The sequence below is a fragment of the Eubalaena glacialis genome, chromosome 8 (genome assembly GCF_028564815.1).
Source record: "Eubalaena glacialis isolate mEubGla1 chromosome 8, mEubGla1.1.hap2.+ XY, whole genome shotgun sequence".
NCBI classification, from domain to species: domain Eukaryota; kingdom Metazoa; phylum Chordata; class Mammalia; order Artiodactyla; family Balaenidae; genus Eubalaena; species Eubalaena glacialis.
Genome location: NC_083723.1, coordinates 92735966 through 92763581, shown reverse-complemented (window position 1 = coordinate 92763581; position 27616 = coordinate 92735966). Strand labels below are relative to the sequence as shown.

General features: G+C 34.8%; 1 protein-coding gene across 1 annotated transcript in view; it reads left to right on the top strand.

Moving 5' to 3' along the window:
• Positions 1 to 21227: 21227 nt before the first annotated feature.
• Positions 21228 to 27616, top strand: part of PPP1R3A (protein phosphatase 1 regulatory subunit 3A) — a 34918-nt gene continuing 28529 nt past the window's right edge. Inside the window, exon 1 of the mRNA XM_061197954.1 lies at positions 21228 to 22015. Coding sequence (XP_061053937.1) covers positions 21228 to 22015 — 788 coding nt within the window. The remainder of the gene's footprint in view (positions 22016 to 27616) is intronic.

The following is a 27616-nucleotide window of genomic DNA, read 5'->3' as shown; positions in this document are numbered from 1 at the left end:
TTTTTCAGATTTATTGAGTTTGATCCATAATTGTCAAGTGTTCTTGTTGCTGTTGCTGCCTATTCTCTGGTGATACAAAAATGTGCCCAGTTTAGACAAAACCCATGGCTGTGCATTTTTAAACTGAGCCGATCCTAAAAATATTTTAACAAATATTCTTTTCTTCCTTCTAGATTCAGCGCAAAGGTTATCTCTTCTGGGAAGCATTTTTAAGTCAGAATCAATCATTCACCTCTAGCTACTCAGCAAGAGTATAACAGGATCTATATGTTGAACATTATTTACGTGGCTTACTCTCTTGCCTTTCTGAACTACATTCCATCAAAGAGATCCTTCTGCTTTGATTTGGTTAAGGTTTCTTCCAAAAGGAATGAAAAGATAAACTTTGAGGTAGTAATTAGTATTCAAGAATAGAATTTGCAGCACGGCCATAGTCTGCAGCTCAGTGATTGAGAATTGGACTTTCCAAATTTCATTATTTATTATTAGCATAGACTTAGGAACTTAGTCCATAGATATTTACATAAGCATTCTAGACAGGAAGAGGATGGAAAAGAAGCCTGTCCCTTTCAAATCTTAGAGAAATGTGTCAAGAAAAGAGAGATGTGGGAGAATATGACGAACAGATCTATCCTTTCTATGAGTAAATATCACTGGGAGCAGAGTGAGGCCTCGCCCCCATCCCCATTTGGGACTTTGGGTGGAGGTCCCCTCATACTTTTCTTTGTACCATCCTGTCTGGGACTCAGCCATAACAGAATTATTTTAAAGGCACAACTTGATATTTTATTTTTCCAATTCACTCTTACTCTTTCCTGTGTAGCACAGGCCCTTGGGTGGCTAAGAGTCTGATTGGCGATGTTTCAAGACTTGGCAGTGTGGTGTACTTCTGTGAGTGGACCACCTAGGCTTGTATTGAATGTAACATTCAGCTTACTGTTTATATCAGCAATATGGACAAAACCGAGGCTGAACCCACTAGGGGAGCAATCTGTACATTGTAGAGGCCAAAAGAATGGTTCACAATTTTCTTGCTCACATTTTAGCACTGGAGGCCCATAGAGCATCCAGAAACTGGGCACTCAAGGAACACCACCAGGAGGCTGGAAGAGCCAGACTACTTCACCAAAAGAACTTCCCACCCCTGCCACCCTTACGCCACACCCAGATGCCCTGTTGGAGATGAACCTGAGAGGCAGAACAAAGAGTAAGAAGTCTGAGAGACTGATAACAGCTTCTTGGAGTTCCTGAACAGTACCCCACTATATTACTTCAATTGTTGGATTAAGTTTTAGACTGGATTAGACAATTAGTTAACACTTCTCTCAATAAACCAGAGGGGGGCCTCTTGAAGAAGACCATATCAGCTATAGACAAAAGTAAAAAACTGCATCCTCTCTAGGGATTAAATTTTGTAACCCATCTTCATATTTTTATTAGAAAAAAATTAAATTTATTCTTTCCAGATATTTGATTTGTACATCTATTCTTTTCATATTCTTTTATAGAAAATGATATATGTATCTGTCTTTGTACTAGTCTTCAAAGCTGCCCTAAAGAATACCACAGACTGGGTGCCTTCGACAACAGAAATTTACTTTTGCACAGTGCTGGAGCCTGGAAATCCAAGATCAAGGTGTTAGCAGAATTGGTTTCTGGTGAGACCTCTCTCCTTGGTTCCTTCTCACTGTATTCTCAGATGACCTTTTCTCCATGCATGGACACTCCTGGTGTCTCTTCCTTTCCTAATAAGGACACCAGTTGTATTGGATGAGGGCCCCACCCTTATGATCTCATTTAACCTTAATTACCTCCTTAAAGACCCTATCTCCAATACAATCACACTGAAGAATAGGGCTTCAGCATAGGAATTTGGCAGGGGGTGGGGGGAACACATTCAGTCCACAGCAGTCTCCATTACTATATTAGTTATCTGAAGACAGGAACCTTATCATTATATCCCTAATCCCTAGCTGACACATTTTAAGTGCTTAATAAATAATGAATAGACACAAAGGAAAGTAATACATGCAAAATGCAGTATAATGTGGTGATTAAGGACAGACTTTTGAGGCTTTTCTTCAAGTTCCAGCTATACCTCTTATACAAACCCAGTTTTTAAATCTGTAAAATAGGCATATATAATGCCTCTCTTTTTTAATTGTAGAAGATTAAAGGAGTGTGTCTGGTAAATTATAAGTGCTCAATAAATGTTAGTTGTGATTGTTATCATTTAACTGTGCTTCATTTGATCAGCCTATTTTCATTTGCATGTCAGCTAAAACCAACATCGTTCTTGTCTGATAAGCAGGATCAGAGCACCCTAGGTTGTAATCAAGGGCTGCAGACAGGAGAGTAGAGTGAGCATGTCACAGAGCCATCATCCTGGGCAGTCATTCTCCAGGGATTGTTTCTGTCTGCTTGGGGGCGATACTTCGGCTCTTGTGATGGGTAATATTCTTAGTGTTTTCAGGCAAAGTTAGGCTGCATTAATTTTAGAACTGACCCACTTACATATTTTTAAACTTTGGGCTACGGCAGCTGAACAGCTAAGTTGGACAATTTACAAACTGTATTATGGCTTATATGGGGCAGGCCACTCTCAAAATAGGACCAAGAGGCTCGGGAGTCCAAGTGAGTGGTTCTTGACCAATTCAAAATATCAATTAAGTACTTAGCTCTTAGTTGTCTGCTGGAAATCTAACACTTTGGAGGAGGAAGTAAAGAAAACATGCTATAGGCTGTTTGAGGAATAAAAAACAAAAACAAAAAACATCAAATCTAGAATGTCACAGAATTGTTATCAAATAAATATAAATTTGGGCAAGTTTCAATTACACAGAACTATATTCACTTGCCAAATTTTGATTTTAAAATTTGAATTAACTTTGTAAACCTGCAGGCTCTTCAAGTGTTCAGGGAATGATATAAGACTGATTGTCAATGTGAAAATAGTACTATTTCTTCAAAGAGCTGAGACTTACATAGAAAGTTTTATCCATTTTTCTTAGAAGATATATTACAAAACACATAACCATACAAACTTTACATGTCTAATATCACAAAGGAATACTATATTTAGAAGGAAATTTAAAGATATTAGAATTTTGTCTCATCAATCAAACTAAAGAATAAATTTACCTCATATGCTAGGATTTATTTAATGGCAAATAGTTTCTTCCTGTCAACATTCTATTAGGATCTGATTTTCTAAGCCTATTAAAAATAATAGGTAAATCAATAATAATTTAGTGAACTTCTTTCCACTTCAACATTCTTCACATAAAATGAATAAGAACATTCCATTTGACCACTTATTGAAAGAGGAATAAAATCATAATCTATTGACATAGAATCAATGTCTCCTGTTTGCCTTGGCCTTGTTATTTTATCTAAAGCAAGGAGATATTACCTTGTGAAAATATTTTGGTTTAAGTACATGCACTTTTAAATTAATTGGTAAGCCATTCTAGTCAACTAAAGAAAGTCATAAAAGGGACACTTTAATGATGCCAACATTTTGCTAATAGTGAATACTGTTGTCAAAATTCCTGAAGTTCTCAGTGTTTATCAATGGCATTGGATTAATATCTGATTATGGATCACATTTTGATAGTATGTTACTATACTAGTAACAGCTGTACATAGTTCTTCTAATACAGGGAAAGAACAAATTGCTTCAAAGACATGTTCATAGTTCTTGGAATTTATTGATAGGTATTATCTATATCGTGTGAGAAACACTTCCAAAATACTTACCAATATAGACTAAAACCATTAATCACTAATGACTAATGGAGCAGATTGCCTAAAAGCATTTTTCAGTGACAATACAAAAAGTCTATAATTAATAAATGGAAGTATAAATGCCATTCAAATTTAAAATTACTGACAAAGTAATACAAACCCTTCTGCATGTGGTGGCTGTTTTCATTCTTAATGGAGAAATCATGGGATAATAATTCACTTCTTCATTAAAATATCAGTACACCACAACTTTTATCTCCTTTAGAAAAATAACTTTGAAAACTAAAATCACATTGGTTCTCAACTTTGTGTTTTTATTACTGTTAAAAAGGAAAAGTGCTATATTACTTGGAAGCCTGATGAAAATTTTAATCTATACCAGCTGTAAAGTTGTGGATGATATTTTTATATTTTTTTTAGGTAAATGAATTAAGTGTATAAAAGACAGAAAGATACCAAAGGACTCTAGAGCATCAACATTCAACTCTCCTCTGCCTTGAGCCCTGCCTTGTTTTTAGTTCCAAATCTGTTTTCAGTTCTTTCTTTGCTCTTAGGACGTATTTTGAACTCCATATGAAGACCTTACAGGGAGTCCAGGCATGGATCATGACTGCCACATGCTGGGCAAATAGAACCCACTGTAATTATCCCTGTTTTACAACGGATGAAACTGAGATGCAGAAAGGTTAAGCCATTTGTGAGAAACCACATATAAGTAAGCATTCTTTGAGATAGAGATAGAAACCTTTAATCAAGAAGAGGTTAAAATGTCACGATTCCAAATCTGAAATAGATGGTCTGAAATGGCAGATTCTTAAGAGAGAATAATTAAAGGAGTTGACGCCTCATTGTCTTTAACGATATTCCTTGCTGTTCCATCAAACCATTGAACAGATAAGAGGTGAGCAATAAGTTTCAAGCTGATCTTTTGTGTCGCTAGATAATTTAGACAAAAGCTCATAGGGATGGTGTAGAAAGTAAATTCATCTGCCTGGCCTCCAAACTCCTCAACTTTCAGTAGAGGGTGAATGAGTGACACCTGGACACATAGAGTAGACTAAAATGACTCTAGATTTTTATTTCCTTTTTGGTATTTGCAGTGTCAGGCCACAGACCATGTATGCTGATTGTAGTAATTTGAATCTTGGAAACCGAGATTGCTATGCCACTTCTGAATTTTAGACTGGGCAAATGAACTTTATTCATATTCTATTTTCACTTCACCTATGCTCAGAAGACTTAACCTATAGTTATATAAGATGGTTAATCCTTATTCTTTGCTGCAGTAATTATAATTTCTGGTGTTTAAGGATGGAAAAAAATATTGCCTTCCAAGTAAGCTAGGACATTTTTTTTTTTTACCCTTCATGTCTGGGAAAGTTCTGGATCAGAAACCTTGTAAACCTTCCCACCTCCAATTTAAGTTTTGATTAGTCTCCTGGGGAAAGGAAATAGGCCAGACCTAAATTTAAAACTTTTACAATCAGGTGGAAGTAGTGACGGTATGTATTTATCACATCTTCTATAACGATTCTAATTCCTTAATATCAGTTTTTAATGGATCATTTCCCTCACATCTTTATATTTTATTTAAAACTATACTTGAAAATGATCTAATGTTAGTCTGCTTGTCCATGTATTCATAACTCTGTTTTCTTTTCTACTCTATTGTTCTTTAAAGTTTCTTTTATCTTTTGCGAAGCCTATATAATACATGATGCAAATTTATCCCATAGGGCTTCTTATATAAATGAGTATGGTAAATAGCTTCATATTACATTAACACATGCTTATTGTTCTTTTAAAAGGATTTCTTCAGAAAGATAAAAAGCACTGTCCTTTAGACTCCAGACAGGCAGTGAAGAAATTGCCTCCAAGTGGGGATAAGCAGAAGAATGATGACATATCAGTGTTGTAGGAATCCTTTATCAATTGAGGAATCATCTTTGTACTTTCTCACTGCAATGGAATATGAAAATTATCCCAGTGTGGTTTACTTCGATTAAGAGGATAGATACCACTTCCATTAAGGGGACTTGATTGATTCTCAGAGTTGCATTTTATAGACCATCCCTGTCTTAAGTATGGATACAATAAAAATATCTAGAAAAGAAGGGTTCAGCTGCTACTGATCTGGAGGACTCCTTCAGGAAAGGCACAGGGACACATTTCAAGCAGTCCTCTTAATTATTAAACAAGATCTGCTTAATGAGTTTGAGGGAAAGACCAGTGAATTGTGAGCCAGCTGACGAAGTGCTGGCTTTGCCTATGCTGCTAGAGCACTCATAATAGGAGGGGGGAAATTCCCTTCTTTCCTATAGACCTGCTTCTTTTCACAATAAAACGAAGCAGAGGATCAAAATGCTCTCTAGAATCCCTTCCAGTTTAAACATGTTCTAGTACACAAACATCTTCTAGTAAGGCTGTGTACCTGGAGCTGTGGGAGACATGATATCATACAAATGCTTTTCCAGCCCTTCAATAGTTAGCTCTCACTTCATCATACATGAAAATGATGGAGATGAACTGAAATTTTGAGCCAATCCTATAATACTATGCAAGTAATGGAAAAGAGCTCATAATGTCTGATCTGAGCCTAGTGACAACTATGATACTATCTTCATGGTCTGTTGCTCGGATATGCAGATTTCCTAATAAGAATAAAACACCATTCACCACAGCAATCCAGTGTGCTTCAACCTGATGCATATTTGATGTAGGCAACTTACCTAAATAACATGTGGAAAGCTATGCACTAACATTTTAAAAATTAAAAGAAAGTCACAGGCTGATAAACTTTTAAGGAAGTAAAAGCATGAACTCTAATCATTGAATACAAAAATATTTGTCTAATTCACAATGGAGAAGTTATTTAAGTTACATTTTCTGTGATAAATTGTGGTGCCCTTGAAGGCAAGGGCATGTTCTTATTCACCCTTTCACAAGGTTAGAGTATCAATAAATATTTACTGACATGAATCTTATAAAATGGAAGTTCTGGGGGTCAATCAATAGTGCCTGTCCCAGCACATACATGTACACACACAATGAACAAATTGGCAAAATTCAATATACAAGTCTAAGCACATTGCCATAAATTTCATGGGGCATAGAGTCAGAATCAGAAAATTAAAAAGGACCTTGGAGATCAACTAATTGTTTTATGATAGTGAAATTTTGTTTTAATGAGAGAACATGACGAGGAATCACATTCACTTTCTGTGGGAGCTGGGGATGAGAAAGAATTTATATTTATCCTTTCTGAGGGAATTATCAAATTGAAATAAGTTTAAATTCCAGAAGCGTAAAAAGGGTTGTATCAGAGCCTTCCCATCCCCACCTCTTTACACTTTAGGCCTGTAGGAAGTTCTTGTGTTCTGTTAGGCTATTTTGGTGTGGTTTGGGAGTATAGGTGGGTGTTTTTCAGATGGGCTGATGGGATTTGGGGGTGGAGATAGGAAGATTGGGACTTAACATCTTCAATGAAACAAGATACAATAATTAGGACTCTTCTTCTATGGTTGTTCAAGTGCAAACTAAGCACTACAAGTTACTGTCTTTAAACGAAAGTTACACAGACAGAAACAGAATAAAATGTTATAAAATTGATAATATCTAATGCATATTGTGCTTTAAAAATGTAATATTTTTACACAAGTTTAAGGCAATAAACTACCTTATTTTTAATTTCCTGTACGTTATTGCTAACTGAACACCTGCTATGTGCTAAGCACTGTGCTTGACCTTTAAAAAAAATCACCTCATTCAACATTCATAACAGTATAGTTATCATCTTTGTTTTACATATGTAAAGAAAATGAGAATCTTTAGAAAAGTTAAATACTTGCCCAAGGTCACATGACTGGTAATATATGAAACATAGTTTGAACAGAACTTTCCAGACTCTAATGCTCTTTTCATAATATGCTGCTCTCTCCCCAGTGGATTTCAGCTGAATTGAATTTATTGTAAAGCGGTGAGCAGATAAAAAGTACTAGCTCTGGGACTAATGCCATCCTTTTACTAACTAGCTGTGATGGGGTCAAGATATGCCGTGTACCTGCCCTTTAATATCTACATCTCTAAAAAAGAACGGTTTTAGCTAAAGTTCTTTATTGCTCTAGAAATATGTTCTATTTAATTTTTTTCAAAAACTTTCTTGCTGGAGACTATCTAAAAAACATGGAAATAGCTTTTAAGTTTTTTCTTTTTATCAGAACAATCTCATAGATCATCATTACTAGTTTACTGGAAGTTTGTACTTGTATGGGTGAGGAAATTTGGAAATATTGCACCTATAAATCTATAGAGAATATAGATGTTAGAAAATTATATCCTACCTAGGAATGCTTGTTGTAACAAAGCTGAGTGCTATAACTAATACGAAAGCTGGATGCTATAGCAGATGAAAGAAGCTGACAAGAATAATATTATTTACATTTAGGTTCATAAAATCAATTACACTAATACACATTGAGGGAGAATTGGTATATTTAAAAGACAGAAAAATTAACTTCCCTTTCTGTTACGATGCCGTATCTTGTGGCAGACTAATTATCCTGCCAAGACCAATGAGAAAGAAAGAAAAATGGTTATCAGACATGGACTTTAAAATCGTTGTGAAAATAGTGCGAGAAAATAGGGCAAGATGGAGAATTTCACCAGAGAATTGTATCTTTAAAAATTGAGACATAATTCACATATCTTAAAATTCACTCTTTAAAGTATACAGTTTAGCAAGTTTTTAGTATTTTCACAGATATGTGCAACATCAGTATTATGTAATATTTTCATCACTGCAAAAAGAAACCCAGTACCCATGAGCGGTAACTTCCCATTCCCCTTACCCTCAGCCTCTGACAACCACTAATCTACTTTCTCTCTCAACGGATTTGCCTATTCTGGGCATTTCGTATAAATGGAATTATGCAATATGTGGTCTTTTCTGTCTGGCTTCTTTCACTTAGCATAATGTTTTCAAGGTTCATCCATGTTGTAACATGAACTTCATTATTTTCTATTGCTGAATGGCATTTCATTGTATATACCACAGTTTCATAGTATATACCACATTTCATTGATACACCGCAGTTTGTTTATCCATTCATCTGCTGATGAACATTTGGGTTTTTTTTTTTTTCACTTTTGGGCTATCACGTATGAGTTTTTGTGTACATAGATGTTTTCATTTCTCTTGGGCATGTACCTAGGAGTGAAATTGCTGGTTCATATGGCAACTCATATTTAACCATGTGAGAAACTGCCAAGCTATTTTCCAAAATGGCTATAGCATTTTACATTCCCACTAGAAATGCATGAGACTTCGTATTTCTCCAAATCCTCAACAACACTTGTTACTGTCTGCTTTCTGATTATAGCCATGCTTGTGGGTATGAAGTGGAATCACATCGTGGTTTTGATCCATATTTCCTTAATTACTAAGGAGGTTGAGCATATTTTCATGTGCTTATTGGCCATTCATAAATCTTCTTTGGATAAATGCCTATTCAAATCCTTTGCCCATTTTTGAATGGGGTTATTTGTCTTTATTGTTGAGTTGTAAGGGCTCTTTATATATTTTGCATATGAGATCTTTATCATATATTATTTGCAAATATTTTTCTCTCATTCTGTAGGTAGTCTTTGCATTTTCTTAGTGTCTTTTGGACACAAAAGTCTTTAATTTTGATGAAGTCCAATTTATTTTTTTCTTCTATCATTTGTGCTTTTGGTATCATGTCTAAGAAATTATTGTCTAATCCAAGCTCATAAATATTTATGCCTATGCTTTTGTGTAAAAGTTTTCTAGTCTAAGCTCTTAAAATGTAAGTCTTTTTGAATTAATTTTTGTTTATTGGGAGGTGGGGGTCCAACTTAATTCTTCTGCATGTGGATATCCAGTTTAACCAAGGTTAAATTTCATAGTTGATGGTGAAATATTGTAATCTTTACTATATAGATGAGACTTACACAAGGATGCTAGTTACAGCCACTACTATTGAACACTGTACTAGATTTTTCTTTTTTGCTAGTGCAATAAATCAAGAAAGTAAAGCAACAGATAAAAATATAAGAAACTAAGAAATAAACTTCCAGTATTCACAGATGATGTGACATTGTATACATAAAACACAAAATAAACTAAATAAACTACTACAATTAATAAATGAATTTAGTGAGGTCACTAGCTACAAGGTCAGCTTACCAAAGTCAACTGCATTTCTATACACCAACAAAAGGGAAAATAGAAAATAGAAATGGAAAAATAGAAAATTAAATGTTTAGAATGACAGTATATACACTAGCACAGCAAATTAAATACCAAGAAATGAATCTAATGATACATGTGAAAGGACTCCCCACTGAAAACTATAAAGTATTATTAAGAGAAATTTTAAAAGAGCTAAAAACATAGGCCATACAATGTTTACAGTTTGGAAAACTCAGTACTGTAAAAGTGTCATTTCTCTTCAAATTCTCTTCAAGTAATCTATAGGCTCAATGCATTCCAAATAAAATCCTAGTAGAATTTTTTGTAGAAATTAACAAACTGATTCTAAGGTTTAAATGGAGTTGCAAAGGGTCAAGAAAATTTTGAAAAAGAACAAGTTTGGATTCATTTTAGAGAATATGAAGACATTATGAAGCTACAATAATTAAAATGTGATATCAGCACAAAAATAGTAAGATAGAACAATTTTCTTTTTTTAAAGATTTATTTATTTATTATTTATTTATTTATTTAATTTATTTTTGGCTGCATCAGGTCTTAGTTGCGGCACTCAGGATCTTCGTTGAGGTATGCGGGCTCTTCTCTGTGGCGTGCGGGCTTCTCTCTAGTTGTGGCATGTGGGTTTTCTCTTTCTAGTTGTGGTGCACAGGCTCCAGGGCACATGGACTCTGTAGTTGTAGCGCGCGGGGTCCAGAGGCAGTGGGCTCTGTAGTTTGTGACACACGGGCTCTAGTTGAGGCACACGAGCTCAGTAGTTGTGGTGCACGGGCTTAGTTGCCCCACGGCATATGGGATCTTAGTTCTCTGACCAGGGGTGGAACCCGCGTGCCCTGCATTGGAAGGTGGATTCCTTACCACTGGACCACCAGGGAAGTCCCTAGAACAATTTTCTAGATCAGAGAGCCATATGGTCACTAATTTTATTACAAAAGTGACACCATGGTGTAGGGAGAAAGAACAATCTTTTCAATAAGTTATGCTGCACACACTGGATATTTTTATGCAACAAAAATAAATCTTGATTCTCCTACCTCATATTGTATCCATAAATCAATTCCAGATGGACTGTGGATTTAAATGTGAAAGGTAAATCATAAAGAATTCACCTCAAGGACTAGCAAATGAATTCTACTTAAAATAAATTCTATGTATCAAAAGACACCATTAAGAGTGAAAAGACAGGTCACATAACGGGAGAAATAATACACATATAGACATGCACACATGTATTTATGACAAAAAACATATTAATATCTATCTATCGATCGATCGATCTATTTATCTGACTTGAACAGTCACTTCACAAAAGAAGACATCCAAATGTTCAAAAAATGAAAAGATGCTTTACTTCATTAGACATCAGGGAACAACAGTAAGATACCATTTTATAACTACCAGGGTGACAAAGAAAACTGTTGACAATACCAAGGGCTTGCAAGGACTTCAAGTAACTCAAACCCTCATACACTGCTGTTGGGAGTGTATATTTGTCCCACTGCTTTGATAAACTGCTTGGTAGTAGCTATTAAAGGTAAATGTACACATACCTTAAGATCCAGCAAATGCACTCCTGGGTATATACCTAACAGGGATGTATACACCTGTGCACCAAATGACATATACAAGAATGTTTACAGGATAACTGTCTTTAGTGGTTCATCTATTAACAAACCCATGTCTTTCAACAGTAGAATGAATAATAAGTTATGATCTATTCATAAAATAGAAGAGTATACAACAGAGAGAATGGATGAATCTCAAACATATAATATTAAGCAAAAGACACTAGGCCAAAGAGTTTGGTCCCAGAAAAATTAAGGTTAAAAACAAGAAAAACTCATCAGTGGTGATTGGAAGTCAAGATAGTGGTTACCTTTAGAGGCAGCTATTGGGAGTAAGTATGAGATAGATTTCTTGCTGGAGTTGGTAATCTATTTTTCAAACTAGTTGGTTAAATGGCTAAGATCACTCTAGGAAAAATTCAGTGGGCTGTACACTAATGATTTGTGAAGTTTTAGAATAAATGTAGTACTTTTAAAAGTTTTGTTTCAGTTGACACAAATTTTTATGAAGACTTTGGTTAAGGCAGTAAGTTCTTATGAAGATATCAAATCCTGCTTCTGAGACAAAAATAAAAATAAAACACAAAAACTAATATAAATTAAACTGTAGCACAAAATAATAGAACTTTTATTAATTTTTTAAAGTAGAATGTGATGCCTCATGAAGCAGTGAGTTTGTTATCACTGGATTTATACAGGGTAAAGATAGAAGCATTCCTATTAAATAATCTTAAAACGGAGTCTTTAAAGGGTGGACTTTGGATAAAATGATTTCCAAGGAGCTTTTCAACTCTAAGACAAAATAATGTCAACCTTACAATGAACAAACACAACCTCCCAAGTGGGTCATACCAAACAATTTGCCAAACACTGTTCATCAGTGAGCAAATCATTTAAACTATCAAGCTGATTCCACTTAAAAGAAAATATATTTCTCACTTCCTTATGTTTGACAACTTTTAGTTACATAATTTTAAAAATATATATTATTAAACTACTGAGTTAAGCAATATATTAGATTATGCCTAGATTTTTTAATATTCTTAACAAAAACCTAAAATAATCTAGTGACAGTTGACTGCTCTATTGGTCAAAGATGTTTTGCCATGGGAAAATTTAGAATGATGCTAACTATATCTATTCACTGTACCAGGACTGCCTTATGAAAAATTAAGCAAGTTCTATTTATTGCTCACCTAAATAGTCAGATTAGATATGCATAATGTGTGTATGTGTCGATATAAACACCATCGTGTATTTTTCATACTACATAGCAAAGAGATTTTTATAATGGATACTGATTCAGTTTGGGCTGAACTTTAGGTGCATGAAAGGCAGAGACTGGCACATATTCTACTTTTAATTCACAGGACCAACTCCTCCTGGTTGTCAAATAATTATTTGCAGATATCAATAATTCTTAAATTTTTTGGTTCAGGACCTGGAATAAAAATTGTGTGTGGTCAACACAGTAAAATGTAGACATGAATAAATTTAAAATATAATTTTAGAGACTTTTCAGACCCTTTGTTTTCTACCCACATATCTGGCAGTGTCCTGTACACGTATATCACAGGTCCTGGCCTGGTTAACTAAAATAATGTATAGTTGACACAAACACTGACAATGTTGCTGGCTTTGTTATAATATTAAACACTATTAGGCATCCTACCCTGCATGGTAAATTCAGTTTGAGATTCTTTAAGTTGTTGTGGAAGCATTAAGTATTTATCATCACCCAAAACTGTGCCAAGCATTGAATAAAGCATTTACCTGTCTTTGAAATTTTGAGAGAAATCCACAGTTCATGCTGAATTTTTGCCTATATTAACCAACTCAAATGACATAAGACATAAAAAAGTAAGTCACATATATTACAATACTACCCTGTAAGTAGACTGGAAAAAAATGTAGTTACCTACATGCTTACTTATGTAGGCTCCCATAGTAAAATCCCAGAAACTCTTAATTTCCTTCCATGCCCTATGTTGTTTCATTCTATCTTAAACAATTTATTGAATTCAACGACTACAAGGAAGGACTAGTATGAAGTAGAGAGGAAGGCAAAAGTCTTCTAGTGGTCTGAACCTATGGTGACTCAGTGGAAAGAAAATATATACCTCTAAAATAGTGTAGTAGAAAATGAATCTGAAACAACTAATGCAATTCTTTCTTCTGCTTTTATCTGGATGTGCACATAATAAAACGTCACCAACCACATGCACTGGTATTTACATTCTGTTTACTATGGGAAATATCCAGCCTGAACAAAGAATAGAGTACTCTGCTTAACAAATTATTTTGGCAGATGGAGAATTGCCACATATTCCACATATGAATAATTATTTTTAATAATTTAGAAGTTACTTCAGGATCTTACATTATAAACATTGATTTTTACTATATTGCAGAAGTACAGAAATAGTAATAAAAGGGATACTTGAATTCCAGGAAGATGATGGCTTATGTTGAAGTCATTCATTCTACCTACCACTCATCCACCCACTCATCCAGCTATCCATCTATCTTTCTATCCATCCATGCATACACCCACTCATCCATTTTACATAATATGGGATATATGGAAATACAGTGGTACACAAAATGGATAATTTTTCTCATGAAACTGTCATGAAGAAAAATGTAAGAAAAATACACAATGACTATACTAGATGATTGGATTTTTAAAAATTTAGTGAGATATAATTGACATATAACATTGTTCAAGTTTAAGGTGTACAACATGTTGATTTGATAAATTTATATTTTGCAATATGATTACCACCATAGCGTTAGCTAACACTTATATCATGTCACATAATTTAGATGATGAGGTTTCAAGTGATCTTTTTCCTTGTAAATTTTAACCACCATAATTGTATATTTTTTATTGCTTCATAGGCTTTCCATTCATTAACTATTTGATCCTTGTAACAACCCTTGGAGGTAGGAACTATTAGTATTACTTACAGCACAGATGCAGAAATAAAAGCACAGAAAGGTAAATAATTACCTAAAGTCACTCAGCTAATAAATAGAAGCAGGATTTGAACATATGCAGTGCATCTCCATACACTGTGTTCTCAAATCCCACAGCTGTATTATCTCTCAAGAATGGAGGTATGTTAATATGATCAAAAATATTGCAATGTTAGCATCAGCAAGAATAACAATAATGATATACACAATTTTTATTGTTTATATAGACTTGTCACTGTTGACAACTGCTTATACACAAGTTCTAGTTTAATCTTTACAACAACCCAATGACTTAAGCATTATTGTGCTCCATTCATAGAATGAAAAATGAGGCACAGAGTAGTTAAACATCCTGCCCCAAAGCAAAAAGCTTATAAGAAAAACAGCAGGCATTTGAACCAGGTCTGTTTGACTCCAAAACTTACTCTTAACCACTTTATTAAACTTCCACCATTAAATATGTTTAATGAAATAAACATTTGTGTCTGAAAAATATGACAAATGTGTCAGAGTGAATCTAGATAAACATTATCTAAAATTTAACTACTAGAATTTATAACTTTAAGTATTAGGTTAATATTTAAAATAATTTTTTGATAATTCACATTAACATAATTAGGGGAAAAAAACCCTTGAATTTGCTTTTCTTAATTGTGTAAAGCAGCAATTCTAGGCTAGGGCTATCTATATCATACCAAGGGATATTGCGCTCTCAGGTGGACTCCTAAGTATTTCTTAGCTGATTCCCTCACCTACAGGAAAAATGTGAGGTGAAAATTGAGCAGAGCAGTTTTGGTTAACATTCTAACACTAGAGTCCCTGAAAAAATAGTCAATAAAATTAACAAATAGCAGCCACAAGAATCAGTATTTTGTAGCATGTGGAGTCTGAACTTCTTTAAAAAAAGGGATAGATCGGTCCTGGCTGCAGATAAAAGAATTTAAAAACCTGACTACGAGACAAGAGTCCAATTCTAACACAATATACGTCTAACACAATAAAGAGAAGAATATTGTAAACCAATTCCCCAAATTTTCCAATCAATGACTAAGGATGTTAGGGCAAGAAAGTGAGCTATATTATGATGAAGGGTATCTATTGTTGCCTATCTCTCCACTAGATGCTAGGCTATTGAGAAAAGATTGCATATTTTATATTTAACTTTGTAGCCTTAGGTTCTAGCACAGTATGTGGCACAGAGAAGGAAGTCAGTGTATGTTTGCTTCACATACAAATGGCAACTTTCAAAATAAAAGGCTCAAGGGTTTGCAGATTCCCAAGTTTTGAGGAGATCTTAAATAAATATCTGAGCATTTATACAAAGCAGGTAAATAATTTCCAATGTCATACAATTTCCTAGTGATAAACGTGACTCCAGAATTCAGGCCTACTTACTCCTAGTGCAATGTGCTTAGCTGTACTTTTTAATATCAGAACACATACACTATGAGCATGCTTTTTATGGGTCAATCAACAATTTACTAAGATATTATCAGATGGTATCTGTCTTTCAGAAGTTTACAATATGCTTTCCTTCCAAGGTTAATGCTGAAATCACCCACAACCCAAGGTAAGAATCCAGTTGACCACTTAGATTTCAATTTTCTCATATGTAAAATGAAGGGGGTAGCCCTGATGCTTGCTTGCTAACTGTCCTTAAAACTCTAGATTTCTAAAACTACTCTATACTTATATGCCTTTATTTTGATCAAAGGAGATTAAAGCACATTATACAATCCATATAAAATAAGCACTTGGTGCTTGAGTATGTTACTAGTTTTTCTTTTATAAATTAAGCTAAAGAATCTAGATGCTGCCTTTGGTGGCAAACCCTTCTGCTATAACATGATCAATTAACTATACTGAATTATTCACCTCTCCATGGAACAAATGACAGATCCCTTTAAAAATTTACCTTCATCTGGCAAAGTTTTCATTTTCTGCTGACTTATCTGGGTATGCTTTATTGGTAGATGTGAACATTTTCAAAGGATTTTTTTTCCAATGACTGGGATCTGATGAACAAATCTGCATCTCAAGCTATGTTTGAAGTAGGACCCTTTAACACTCCTTTAAAATAATAAATATCAATATTAGTTCTAAAGAGATCATATAATTCATTTTTATAACTGAGACCAGTAATTCCCAAATAGGAGTATAGCAAAGTCTCTGAGGGAGCAAGAGAAAACAGTGTAAGATATTATATTTACCAAAGGAGCATAGGTTAAAAAAGGTTGAGAGACTCTGCCACAAATAAAAATTATCTGGACACCTCTGGAGCTATTTCAACAAATGGAAAAAAGAAAGTTCACAAAAGTTAATTGATTAAAAAAATAAACTAGATCTAGAACAAACGAATTTTAATGACTATTTTTCAAAGAATGATTAATTTGTTAATTACGAATTGGTGTATGGATGGTATAATATGGAGACTATAGGACTGAAAGCACGAGAGAGCTGAGTTCAAGTCCCAGCTCTGTTATCAAATGATGGGGTCCTTCATTGCTCTGGATTTCAGTTTCCTTATGTGAAAATGAAGGGACTAGACTAGATGATTGCTAAATGCCTTAAAGTTCTGATACTCTGAAACTCAACTAAATTTTTACGTCATTTTTTTTGTAAAAGTGTCTTATAGCCTCTGTATAAAAAAAAGCATGTGGTACTTGAGGTATGATAGCTACATCTCTTTCGAACTAGAACCTAAGTCCTGGACCCTATGGGGATCATGCCTTGTAACCAGTCTGTATACCAGAATCACTTGCAGGGCATCATCAACCTGGAAGCTCACATTCAGTAGACCTGATAGTGCACCTGAGCCTGTGGAGTCTGAACATCTCACTCAGTGATTTTTACTATGTATCTCTTGTTAAGAATCACTGTTCCAGGTTCTCTTTTGACAAAATTTTCTTGAGTTTAGGTTGCAGACAAAGACATGCTAACAAGGGAAACAAATGCAACGTTATAATTAATCTCAAAAATATCATTTCTTTCTTAGTCATCCATGGATAAGCTCAATATTTCTTATGCGGCTTCCACTGGATCAGAGCTTAAAGATCTTAGATATTTGAACTTTTTTGCTAGGATAATAAAAGATCAGGTAATAGAAACTCAGTTGGCATTGAGATGGAATATGTATGAAGAAAGAGCAACACATACGTATGCTTAAATATAGCACATAAGCACATAAAGGTAAGTAAATACAAAATCTTAATCTCCAATATCTTTTGTTTGCTCTTCCAAACCCACTCACCACTTTTTTCACCCTTTTCCACCCTGCTCTCTGCTCTGGGAGACTGACCTGAATGAACTGTAATAGAACCCATAGCCTCTGGCCAATGGGTAGCCCAGGCAGGATAGTGTAGGAAAGGAGAAAAGTGAATTCAGTGTATTTTTGCCCATGGATCACTCCTGGCAAGGTCATCTTCAGCTGGCTGCGCCCCTTGACCAAAGATCACTGATCCCCTTCAGGCCGGTATATAGTTTATGGCACTCTGTGCTTTCAAGTTTTGATGATTGCCCCCTTTCCTCTTCCCTTGAGGAATGTAACAGCTCTGATGCGATTGGCACCAGTTTACTGCACTAACCCTTGTGGCTTTTCTGCATTTACACGTTATAAATAGACCCTTGTAAATAAGCCCTCCTGGGATTATCTTATTTTGAGCATGACATCTACTTCTTATTTACAGGGATCCTGATTGAGAGAGCCTTTTATGTTAAAGGTAACGTTGAGAATGTTTGATTAATACAAAGGAAGTGGAATGTGTGGAAACTTGAGCTGCCGTTTGGTAAATGAACAAATAAATAAATTTTTTAAAAAGTCATAACTCTGATAAAACCGGTATACCTAAGGTATTGAGGAAGAGTGTGGTAAAAGTCATGTTAAAATTGAGGTAGTAGTGAGTATGAGAAAATGAGATATTGGTCTGATCTATGATATGGAAAAAAAGCAAGGAGATGTGAATTTTAACTGATACAAACACCAAGTCACAAGGCTGAAATTGGTAGTTTCTTTACATGCCCCAGAGACACTCGATCTGTGCTACTGCATTCATCTGGGGGCAGCTCATTAACAGAATAATATAGGCGAGCTGGAAGGAGTTCACAGAGGAGTAACAAAACGATAAGAAGTGCCAAAGGACTGACATGTGAGAAGAGACTGAAAAGATGAAATCACTCTGCTTTAGCTAAGTGGTGACTAAGGCGGAACATGTCAACCGTCTACAATTACGCAAAGGTTATACACTCCAAAAGATAGGCAGTGATTATTACAAATCAAGGGAGTATTGCTCTGTGGGAAGAGAAATTAAGAACAGGAAAGTTAAGCTCAAATACAGGACCATTTTCTAATGTAGAGCTATTTTATGTCTTGTAAAGGTAAATGTTATACACTATAGCCTTTAAAAAAAGACAAAAATGAAGCAAATTATAAACCATTACTTAATATTGTATAGGTAGATTCTCTATGTCCGTCTATCTATCTGTCTACCTATCTGATCTATCGGTGTATCTTAAAATCAACCTTTCACAAACATACATAGAAATAAAAATAATGATTGCTTCTATTACTATAAGTTTTGTGCTAAACATTTTAGCAAGCATCTCATTTAATTGTTAACATTGCATTTTAGCAATCAGGGAAACTTAGGGTAAGAAAATTTGAGCAACGTTCTGAAGGTCACCCAGCTAGTAAGTGTCACAGCCAGTGTACAAACCAAGGGGTCTTTATCTCCATGTCTCTGCTTATAATCCCTGGATGTACTACTTTAGTACATTATTATATTTGCAAATTTTCATTATTCTATTGTTATATGACTGTATGGATTATTTACAAATTCTATGGAGTATTTTGTTATGAATTTCCTTGACTAGCTAATGACATATTTTAAGTACCTTGGAATATGGCTACTCATGGCTCATGGTCATTACATTTGCAAGGGATAGTCATTTCCACAGCCATTTTCCATTCTTGAACAATCCATGTGGTCATCACCCATTCTAGCTATGTGGTAAAGCCTAAATAATTTTATTCCCTTATCCTAGACACTATTTATTTTTAATTTCAAAAATAATTTCTTGATCCACTATTGTATGCAATTCAAATTATTCAGTAAGTTATAATGTATTTATAAAGCTGTAATTTTAAAGAAATTATGCTATTGAGTTCTCTTTTTAAAAAAAATAATCACCTCTCATACTTATTAATTTGAGTTGAAGATATATTGAAAGAAAACCTTTCTCATGGCTAATATTTCAAACAGTACAGAGACCATAAACTGAAATGAATGAGTCCTTTTCCCTTAGAACCTTCAACCTCTGTGGTTAGAGGTAACCACTGCTAATAGTTTCTTTTGTGTCTTTCCAGAAATTTTCTATGCACATATTTGTGCACACTTTCCTTTCTTCACTTAGCCATTTATTTTGGTTGCCTTTCCATATCAACACATAAAGTGGTACTTTATCCTTTGTAATGACTATAAAACATTCTATTGAATGGGTGTAACATTATTTGTCCATTTCCCTGTTGATGGATATTTAGATAGTTTCTAGAATTTTAAAAATAATCCAATCCTATTATGAACATATATCTATATTTATCTTTGCATACTTATCCCTACTGATAGGGCAAATTCATAGCTGGAGCATTTTCTGGGTCAAAGCATATGTATGTTTAAATTTTTTAAGGTTTTTCCCAATTGCCAATTCCAAAGTGGGTTTTACATTAATACAAAAAATATGAGAGTCTAAACAGGCTGCTCACGCTTTAAAACTCACATAGAACCCCAACATGTCATGGTGTTAACTTCTGCTCTGTGGGCATAAAATGGCAATTTGCCAAAGATGAACATTTTATTCTACATAAATATTTTACTCCTGGGCCAGGTTTACCATTGCCCACTTATATTTTCAAGTTAATAAAACATTACTTGTCTGTATTTTTCCATGGCTTAATTGAAAGAAACAATAATGTTTAAAATAACAGATTTGACTAATTATTTGTTCTAGGCCTTGGCTTAGGCTATTTCTTCCACCTGGAAAATCCACCTCATTCCAACCCTGCATGTATACATTCTACCTACCCTTCATGGTTTATTTCAAATGATACCTTCTCCATCTAAATCATGTTTCTTTCCTCAGAACTCCCAGCACCTCTATTTAACCCTTTAGAGTTCACATTATATATAAGCCCATGATAAATGGTAGCTATCATTATTACTAGACACTGGATCTTTCCAGTTCTATAAATGTTCTCATTCTCTCCTGTCTTCCTTTGCCTGCTCCAATGGATGGTTTTAGCTCAAACTACGTATTTAGTATTGTGATACTAATTTTATTGTCTTTTAAAATAAATGGTTCAAGTTTTCATTTTTAATATCAACTGGTTAAAATAATACTTTTATTCTAAAGTTTCAGATTGTTGAACCCAGCAGAAAATGATTTAAGGTGTCTCTTTGGAACTCATAAACATATGCAACTTTAAAAACTGAGAGTTGAACCTGAAACATGCTGGTGAGAGTAACAAGGATGCTATCATATTAAAGGCCTTTGGAGGCAAGCGAGCATAGTTTACACGCCATCGGACCTATTTATAGAGCTGACTCCTTTCTGCAATGTCAGCTGTAACCTTATACTTATTTTAAGCCTCAGTGTCTCAAGTATCAGCCTCTACTAGTTGTACAGTTCTCTCTTATTTGATATCAGAGAGCCCAATGGAGCCTTCTGAAGAACCTAGTCAGATTAGCAAAGATAACCATTTAGAAGTTCCTAATTTATCTGATTCTCTTTCTGAAGATGAAGAAGTTAAAGCTACCTTCAGACCTGGTTTTTCCCCTCAACCTAGCAGACGAGGTTCTGATTCATCTGAAGACATTTACCTGGACACTCCACCTTCAGGTGCAAGAAGAGTTTCATTTGCTGACAACTTTGGGTTCAATCTTGTGTCTGTTAAAGAATTTGATTCCTGGGAATTTCCGAGTGGTTCAACTGATTTTGACTTAATGAAGGACATTTTCCACACAGAAGAATATGTTTTATCTCCACTATTTGACTTGCCTTCTTCAAAAGAAGACCTTATGCAACAACTTCAAGTACAGAAAGCGATACTGGAATCAACTGAGTATCTTCCTGGATCTACAAGTATGAAGGGCATTATTCGAGTTTTGAATATTTCTTTTGAGAAGTTAGTATATGTGAGAATGTCCTTAGATGACTGGCAGACATATTATGACATATTAGCAGAATATGTCCCAAATTCATATGATGGTGAAACTGACCAATTCTCCTTTAAGATTTCATTGGTTCCCCCTTATCAAAAAGATGGCAGTAAAGTTGAGTTTTGTATACGTTATGAAACTTCTGTTGGTACATTTTGGTCAAATAATAATGGCACAAATTATATACTGGTTTGTCAAAAGAAAGAACAAGAGCTGGAGCCTGGAAAACTACCGGAAGAAGTTCCTAACAGACAAATAAAAGGCTGCTTAAAGGTAAAATCAAGGTGAGGATATATCTTACATTCCTTACTTTTTTATAATCTTAAGGTTATTTAAGGTCATTATTTCACTGGTTGTAAGAAATAGCCATTCTGTTTAAAAATATATTTTTGTTATGTATAAAACAATGGTGCTAGGCTTTAATAAGGTCAGTGCTATTCAAATAAAAGCACTGTGTTATCTCTCTTCCAAATGTAAGGAAAATATGGGTATAATGTAACAGATGGCAGGGGGACTGCAATGTGTATATTGCCTACCTAGCGAGTTATAAATTGCTTAAATTCAAACCATGGAATCTAGATTCTTAACATATAAAACTATTTATTTTGTCATTTAATGTATATTTATTTTCAGTGGTTTTTAAATACTTTTGCCATACTTCAAAACATTTCTGATTAACATAAAACTGTATTTCCGTATGTGTCTAGTGCTCAGAAATTCACAGACTTCCCCTCAAAGCTGTAATGAACTTTTTAACGACTGATTGAGTCATACAGGGATGTTTGGAGTGATACATATTAAGTTAAATCGGAAGAGCTATGACTTTAATTATAAGCTAAGAGAAAGACAGAAGTGTATGAGTGATGCATGAATTACACATAAAAATTTATAATTATAACCAAATGTAACATTATAGAACACAAAGTAGTATAATTTAGTAAAAGTAAATGGAGCAGAATAAAAAAATGACCCAAATAGAAATAAGGATATTAGCTTTATAGATTAGAGATTTGGGATATGACCCCTCATTAGTAACCTTGCTCTCCTGTTAATGTAAAAAATAAAGAAAACTGAGGATTCAATTCTCTCTCTTGTAGAGTTGGCTAATTTCCATGACAGTAGGTGAGTAGATAAAACATCCAAGAGCAGACTGATGTCTCCTGCTCCTCAGAGTGTCCCAAGGGAAAAATCCACATTGCTCTACCAGCCACAGGCAAATGTTTGATTATCCTCTGGATGGTCCACCATAACTGTCACTAGACCCAAGGATTCTAGTAACTGCACCAGAAATAGTGTAAGATGATGAAAAGGGAACTGTATTAAGAATCAAGACACCCAGATTCTAAGTGGAATTAAATAAAAACATAAAGAATTACATTGGGAAGTTTTTAACCTCTTATGCTTTAATGCCTTGATCTCTTATATGGCAATAAATAATAACTACTAAATGTGTTATTCTAATGCATTAAGGAACTAAATATAATGTAGGTGAAGCAATTCAATCATATAAAATATTTCTGTTTTCATTATCCTTTAAAGTCATCTGAAAGATTGGTTTATCTGACTTTGTGAGATATGCTACATTTCTTAGTCCAAACAAAAGTTTCTCAGGTTTTAACTGATGCTATTGAGAGATAATATAATCATAATCTCTACGTGCTAAAGTAATAGTTTATTAGTTTATGAAATTACTCAGCAACATGTTAGCTATATAGATAAAATAAGTTCTTTTAATAAACTAATTTATATACATAAACATACACATATTAAATACTTTACAAATAAGATCATCATCTGTGAATATCTAATATACATGCTGCAAGTTGCCCTATATATTAGAGAAAAGTGAAACTTAAAAAAGGCATAGCCTTATTGTCAAAGACCTCATAAAAGAAGCAGCGTTTAACTCCGGATTTTTCTGCAAGTTAAGAAAAGCAGCTTTAAAATTACAAGCATTACATGCTGAACTATGGTAAAGATAGAGGATTCCTTTGATAGAGCAAACTTGACTTGATAGCAAGAACAAAAAAGGATAACTGCTAGGCCTAATCTATCCCAGTCATGATATTATTGAAACTTCTCCTAGTCTAAGATATGTATAACTGGATATATATCAATACCCACATTTGTATTCAGAACAGTAACCATTGGATTCATAGCCGACACCATTCAAGTTTTAATATTGCTTTGGGGAAAAACTTGAGAAGAGCTAAACCACAAAATGGTCTGAAGGCCTGTAAAGTTTCCTAATGAGTTATAAAAATGGAAAAAATCTCTCTCCTTCAAAACCACAAACACATTTTCTGTACTTCTATAACTTAAAAATGACCAACATAATTCAAACCACATTTTGAAAAAAAGCATTTGCCTCTGGAGGAGGCCTTTTGTGCTGAATTTCAGTCCAACATGAATTTTTACATCTGATTTATATACCACTCAAAATGGAGTGTATAAAGGAAATCCTGACAGATCCTTAGAACAGCATGTGCCATAACAGAATATTTATACAGCTTTTCCATGATATAATTTATATGCAATGGGGTTTCAAATATTCCTAAAAATCACACAAGAGAGCATTATCAAATTTCTAAATGAATATTGCAGTTGGATTTCATTGTGAAGAATTTGGTTAGGGAAAAACAGCACACCTTATTAGTGTTCTTTTACAAAATGTGTACTTGGCTAAAGCAAAAATGGACTAATATTTATTTGATCAAAAAAGTTATAGCTTCTAAAATATCTTCCTCCCTTCAAAAGTTACAGAATCTAAATGGGTCTGTTTTGAGCATTTCCACACTTCCTATGTAACTTAATTTGGAGGTCACTTCTTTGAGAAAATAAATGCAGAAGAGAAATGTATGTGAATTTTTACTTTGTACATGCAAGTAGATTAATAATAGTGTGTAACAAAAGTCAGAGTTAAACTGAAAATAAGTCTGTCTTAATGTAGAGAGTAACAACTAACTTGAATTCCTCTTGATACCAAAGTTAATTTGCTATCAGGGTCTCAGAGATTGTATCTTCTAAAAGTGTCAATAATCCCTTCTAATAAGTACAGAATGAATTGTGGGAACACATTGAGTGAGGTAGGATTTCTGTTATGTTTTCTCTATGGAGATTTTTTTCAGGTCAGAGTTTGCAAACCTCCACATCGATGTGGTTGTCTGTTTTCTTTGATTCTTATTACTCTATCCACTTTGGACAGAAAGAAATATCTAGAGGGAGAGGGAAACAGAGTTTGTAACTCATAGGCATATGACTGAGAGTGACCCAAAGGTATTTAATTGCACTGAAAGGCATGCATCATGAAATACTTGGTAAGTGTCACCACATATGTGGCACTGGTGTATGTGTTAGCAAACAAACTAAGCAGATTTCTGATCTACATCTCAGGGGCATTATTTCAAAATAAATGACCAAAAGAATTAAACGACATTGATATAAGTAATATTAAATGTACATAGATAAATAAACTAAAAATAGCACGCATAAGTAGTATAACTTCAAAGTCAAAATTTGGGGCTTCAGAGTTAAACATATCTGGGTTTGAGTCCAAGCTGCACCACATGCTAGCTGTGTGAACTTATGCAAGTTAAACTTGGTACCCCTTCTGTTAATTGTGAATAACAATGTACTATCTCGTAGACATTGTTAGAGATTTCCATAAAATAATACATTCAAGTTTTGGCATAGTGTCTGGAACATAGTAAGTTATCAGTAAATAATAACTCCTGTAAAAAGACAAGGCTAACTCTAGCTTTAGGTGGATCTGAAAAACCCTAGAAAAGCCCAAACTGCCCCAAAGTTCCTTTCCTCTTTCCTTTCACGGGTTCTAAATTTTTAGCTTTAGAGAGCCATTTCTTTGTCTTTTGCAGGATTTTAATCAACAAGGGAAACTCATTGAATTCTAAATTTTCTTGAGATGTAGTCACCTGATATCTAGAACATCTTAAAGTTGGAAGAGATCTTAATGACTATTAAAATTTCCATGTTTAATAGATGAAAAAATGGAGGACCAGATCAAAAGGGTTAAAAAAGGCATTGATTATGGCATTCAACAGACACACATATTAATCCGAGTTAATATACACTTAACTATGTGGCCATGGACATACTACTTTACGTCTCAAAGCCTCAGTTTATTCATCTGTAAATAGGGGTAATAGTGCCTGCCCAATGTTGTGATGATTAGGCTAAAATAAAATGAGATTATATTTTAAAAACTTCTAGTAAAGTGTTGGGCACATATAAAGTAGTCATTAAAACCCAAATATAATTGCCGTCATTATTATCAAATTGTGTTCAGCTAACTAATCTCTTGGTTCTTGGACTTGTGTTTTTTCTCCTGACATCATAGTCTTCCTTGTTCAGGTTTCAAAATTCATTCCACAGGTGTTTATTAAGGGCCTGTGTGTCAGGTACTGTGTTGTTAGGCATAAGGCTGGAAACATGACCCCGTGAAGACCAGAGGCCCCGAGGGAACAGGCCTCACAGGGGCTGAGAGCAGAGGGGGTGGGGCGGAAAGAACACCAAAACAAAGCTCAGATTCTTTGGGTATACCAGGGAAGCCATTGATGAAAAAGAACTACTTACATTACATTTCAGGTTTTCTCGGATCTGTGATCTATAACTGATCTTGTGTTCTGGACAGCGGACTGACCTTTTCAGCTTCTCTTTTTTCCTCCCAACAGCTGCTAAATGTTCCTAACCATTGGGTACACAGACTGACTTCATATGGTTTTGTATTCTGTTAAGTGAAACCAATTTATTATTTTAAGTAATGAAATGGCATGATATAGGTGTTGGATGGTATTTATAACTTGGCCAAGTGAATGCAAATAAATTCCCAAAAGATTTCAATGCCAAAGGAAAAAAATTGATCAGTCTTCAATTTTTGTCCCTGAGGAACAGACCCAGGTACATTCAAGAATGGGAAAGAGAGAGATACTTTCTAAAGCATGACTTTAAGATTAGAGAGAGTTTATCTTTCAGGGTGGGAAAATCATTAAAATGAACCCAAGAAAAGCATTGGAAAATGGTGCCTAAGATATGGTCATGTTGCATGTTCCAGTCAGAGCTTGAGGATTGTGAGACTTCCTTAATTTACACTTACAGTATAACCTGGGTTCCTGGAAGTAGTGCAAAGAAGTGTCAATAGCCCCAAGAGGCCTTTAGGACTTAATGTATTCCATAACTAACCTGTTTTGAGTGCACGCTAATCGTGGAAGCCAGGTCTGTTTAAGGGAGGGACCTCTGGCAGGGCCATATGGAAACCCAGAACACAGCTGCACAGGACCCGTCAGGAGGACTGTTTGGAAGCTGCCAGCTGGTTGACAGCAAGGAACCAACTAGTTTAGAGTTTCCTTGGAGATCTACCAGGGCTTTGTGGCTTCCTGGTCTTGTGGGAAATCCATACCCCTATAAGCCTAGACTTTCACTAGAGTAGTTTTGAATCTTTTCTGAGAGAAGAGGAAGAAGAGGGTCTCACCACTCAGGGTTTCTCTCAAGCCCTAGCTGAAGGGAATCACTATGGATGCCAGGCCTCACATGGATCCTCTGGGATCTCTACGAGCCTAACTTCCCACCTGAAGCTCACCTGCAGCCTGTAAAAATGGAGCAGGGCCCAAGAACTCTGAGCCAACAAAGCTCCAGGCAAAAGATGATTGTGAAGTGGGACACAAGTTTTTCACCTTCTTCCATTTCTGCTCACTGTGACTCTTGTCCTTGTTCCAAGGTTTTACCCCAGCACCCCAACAGGAATAGTATAAGAGAAGTAACCTCAGGGGCAGTCACCTGAAGTGGGCCTGATTGTCCACTGCATTGTCAGACTTAAAAGATCATAAATATATAAGTGTGTGTGTGTGTGTGTGTGTGTTTATATGTGT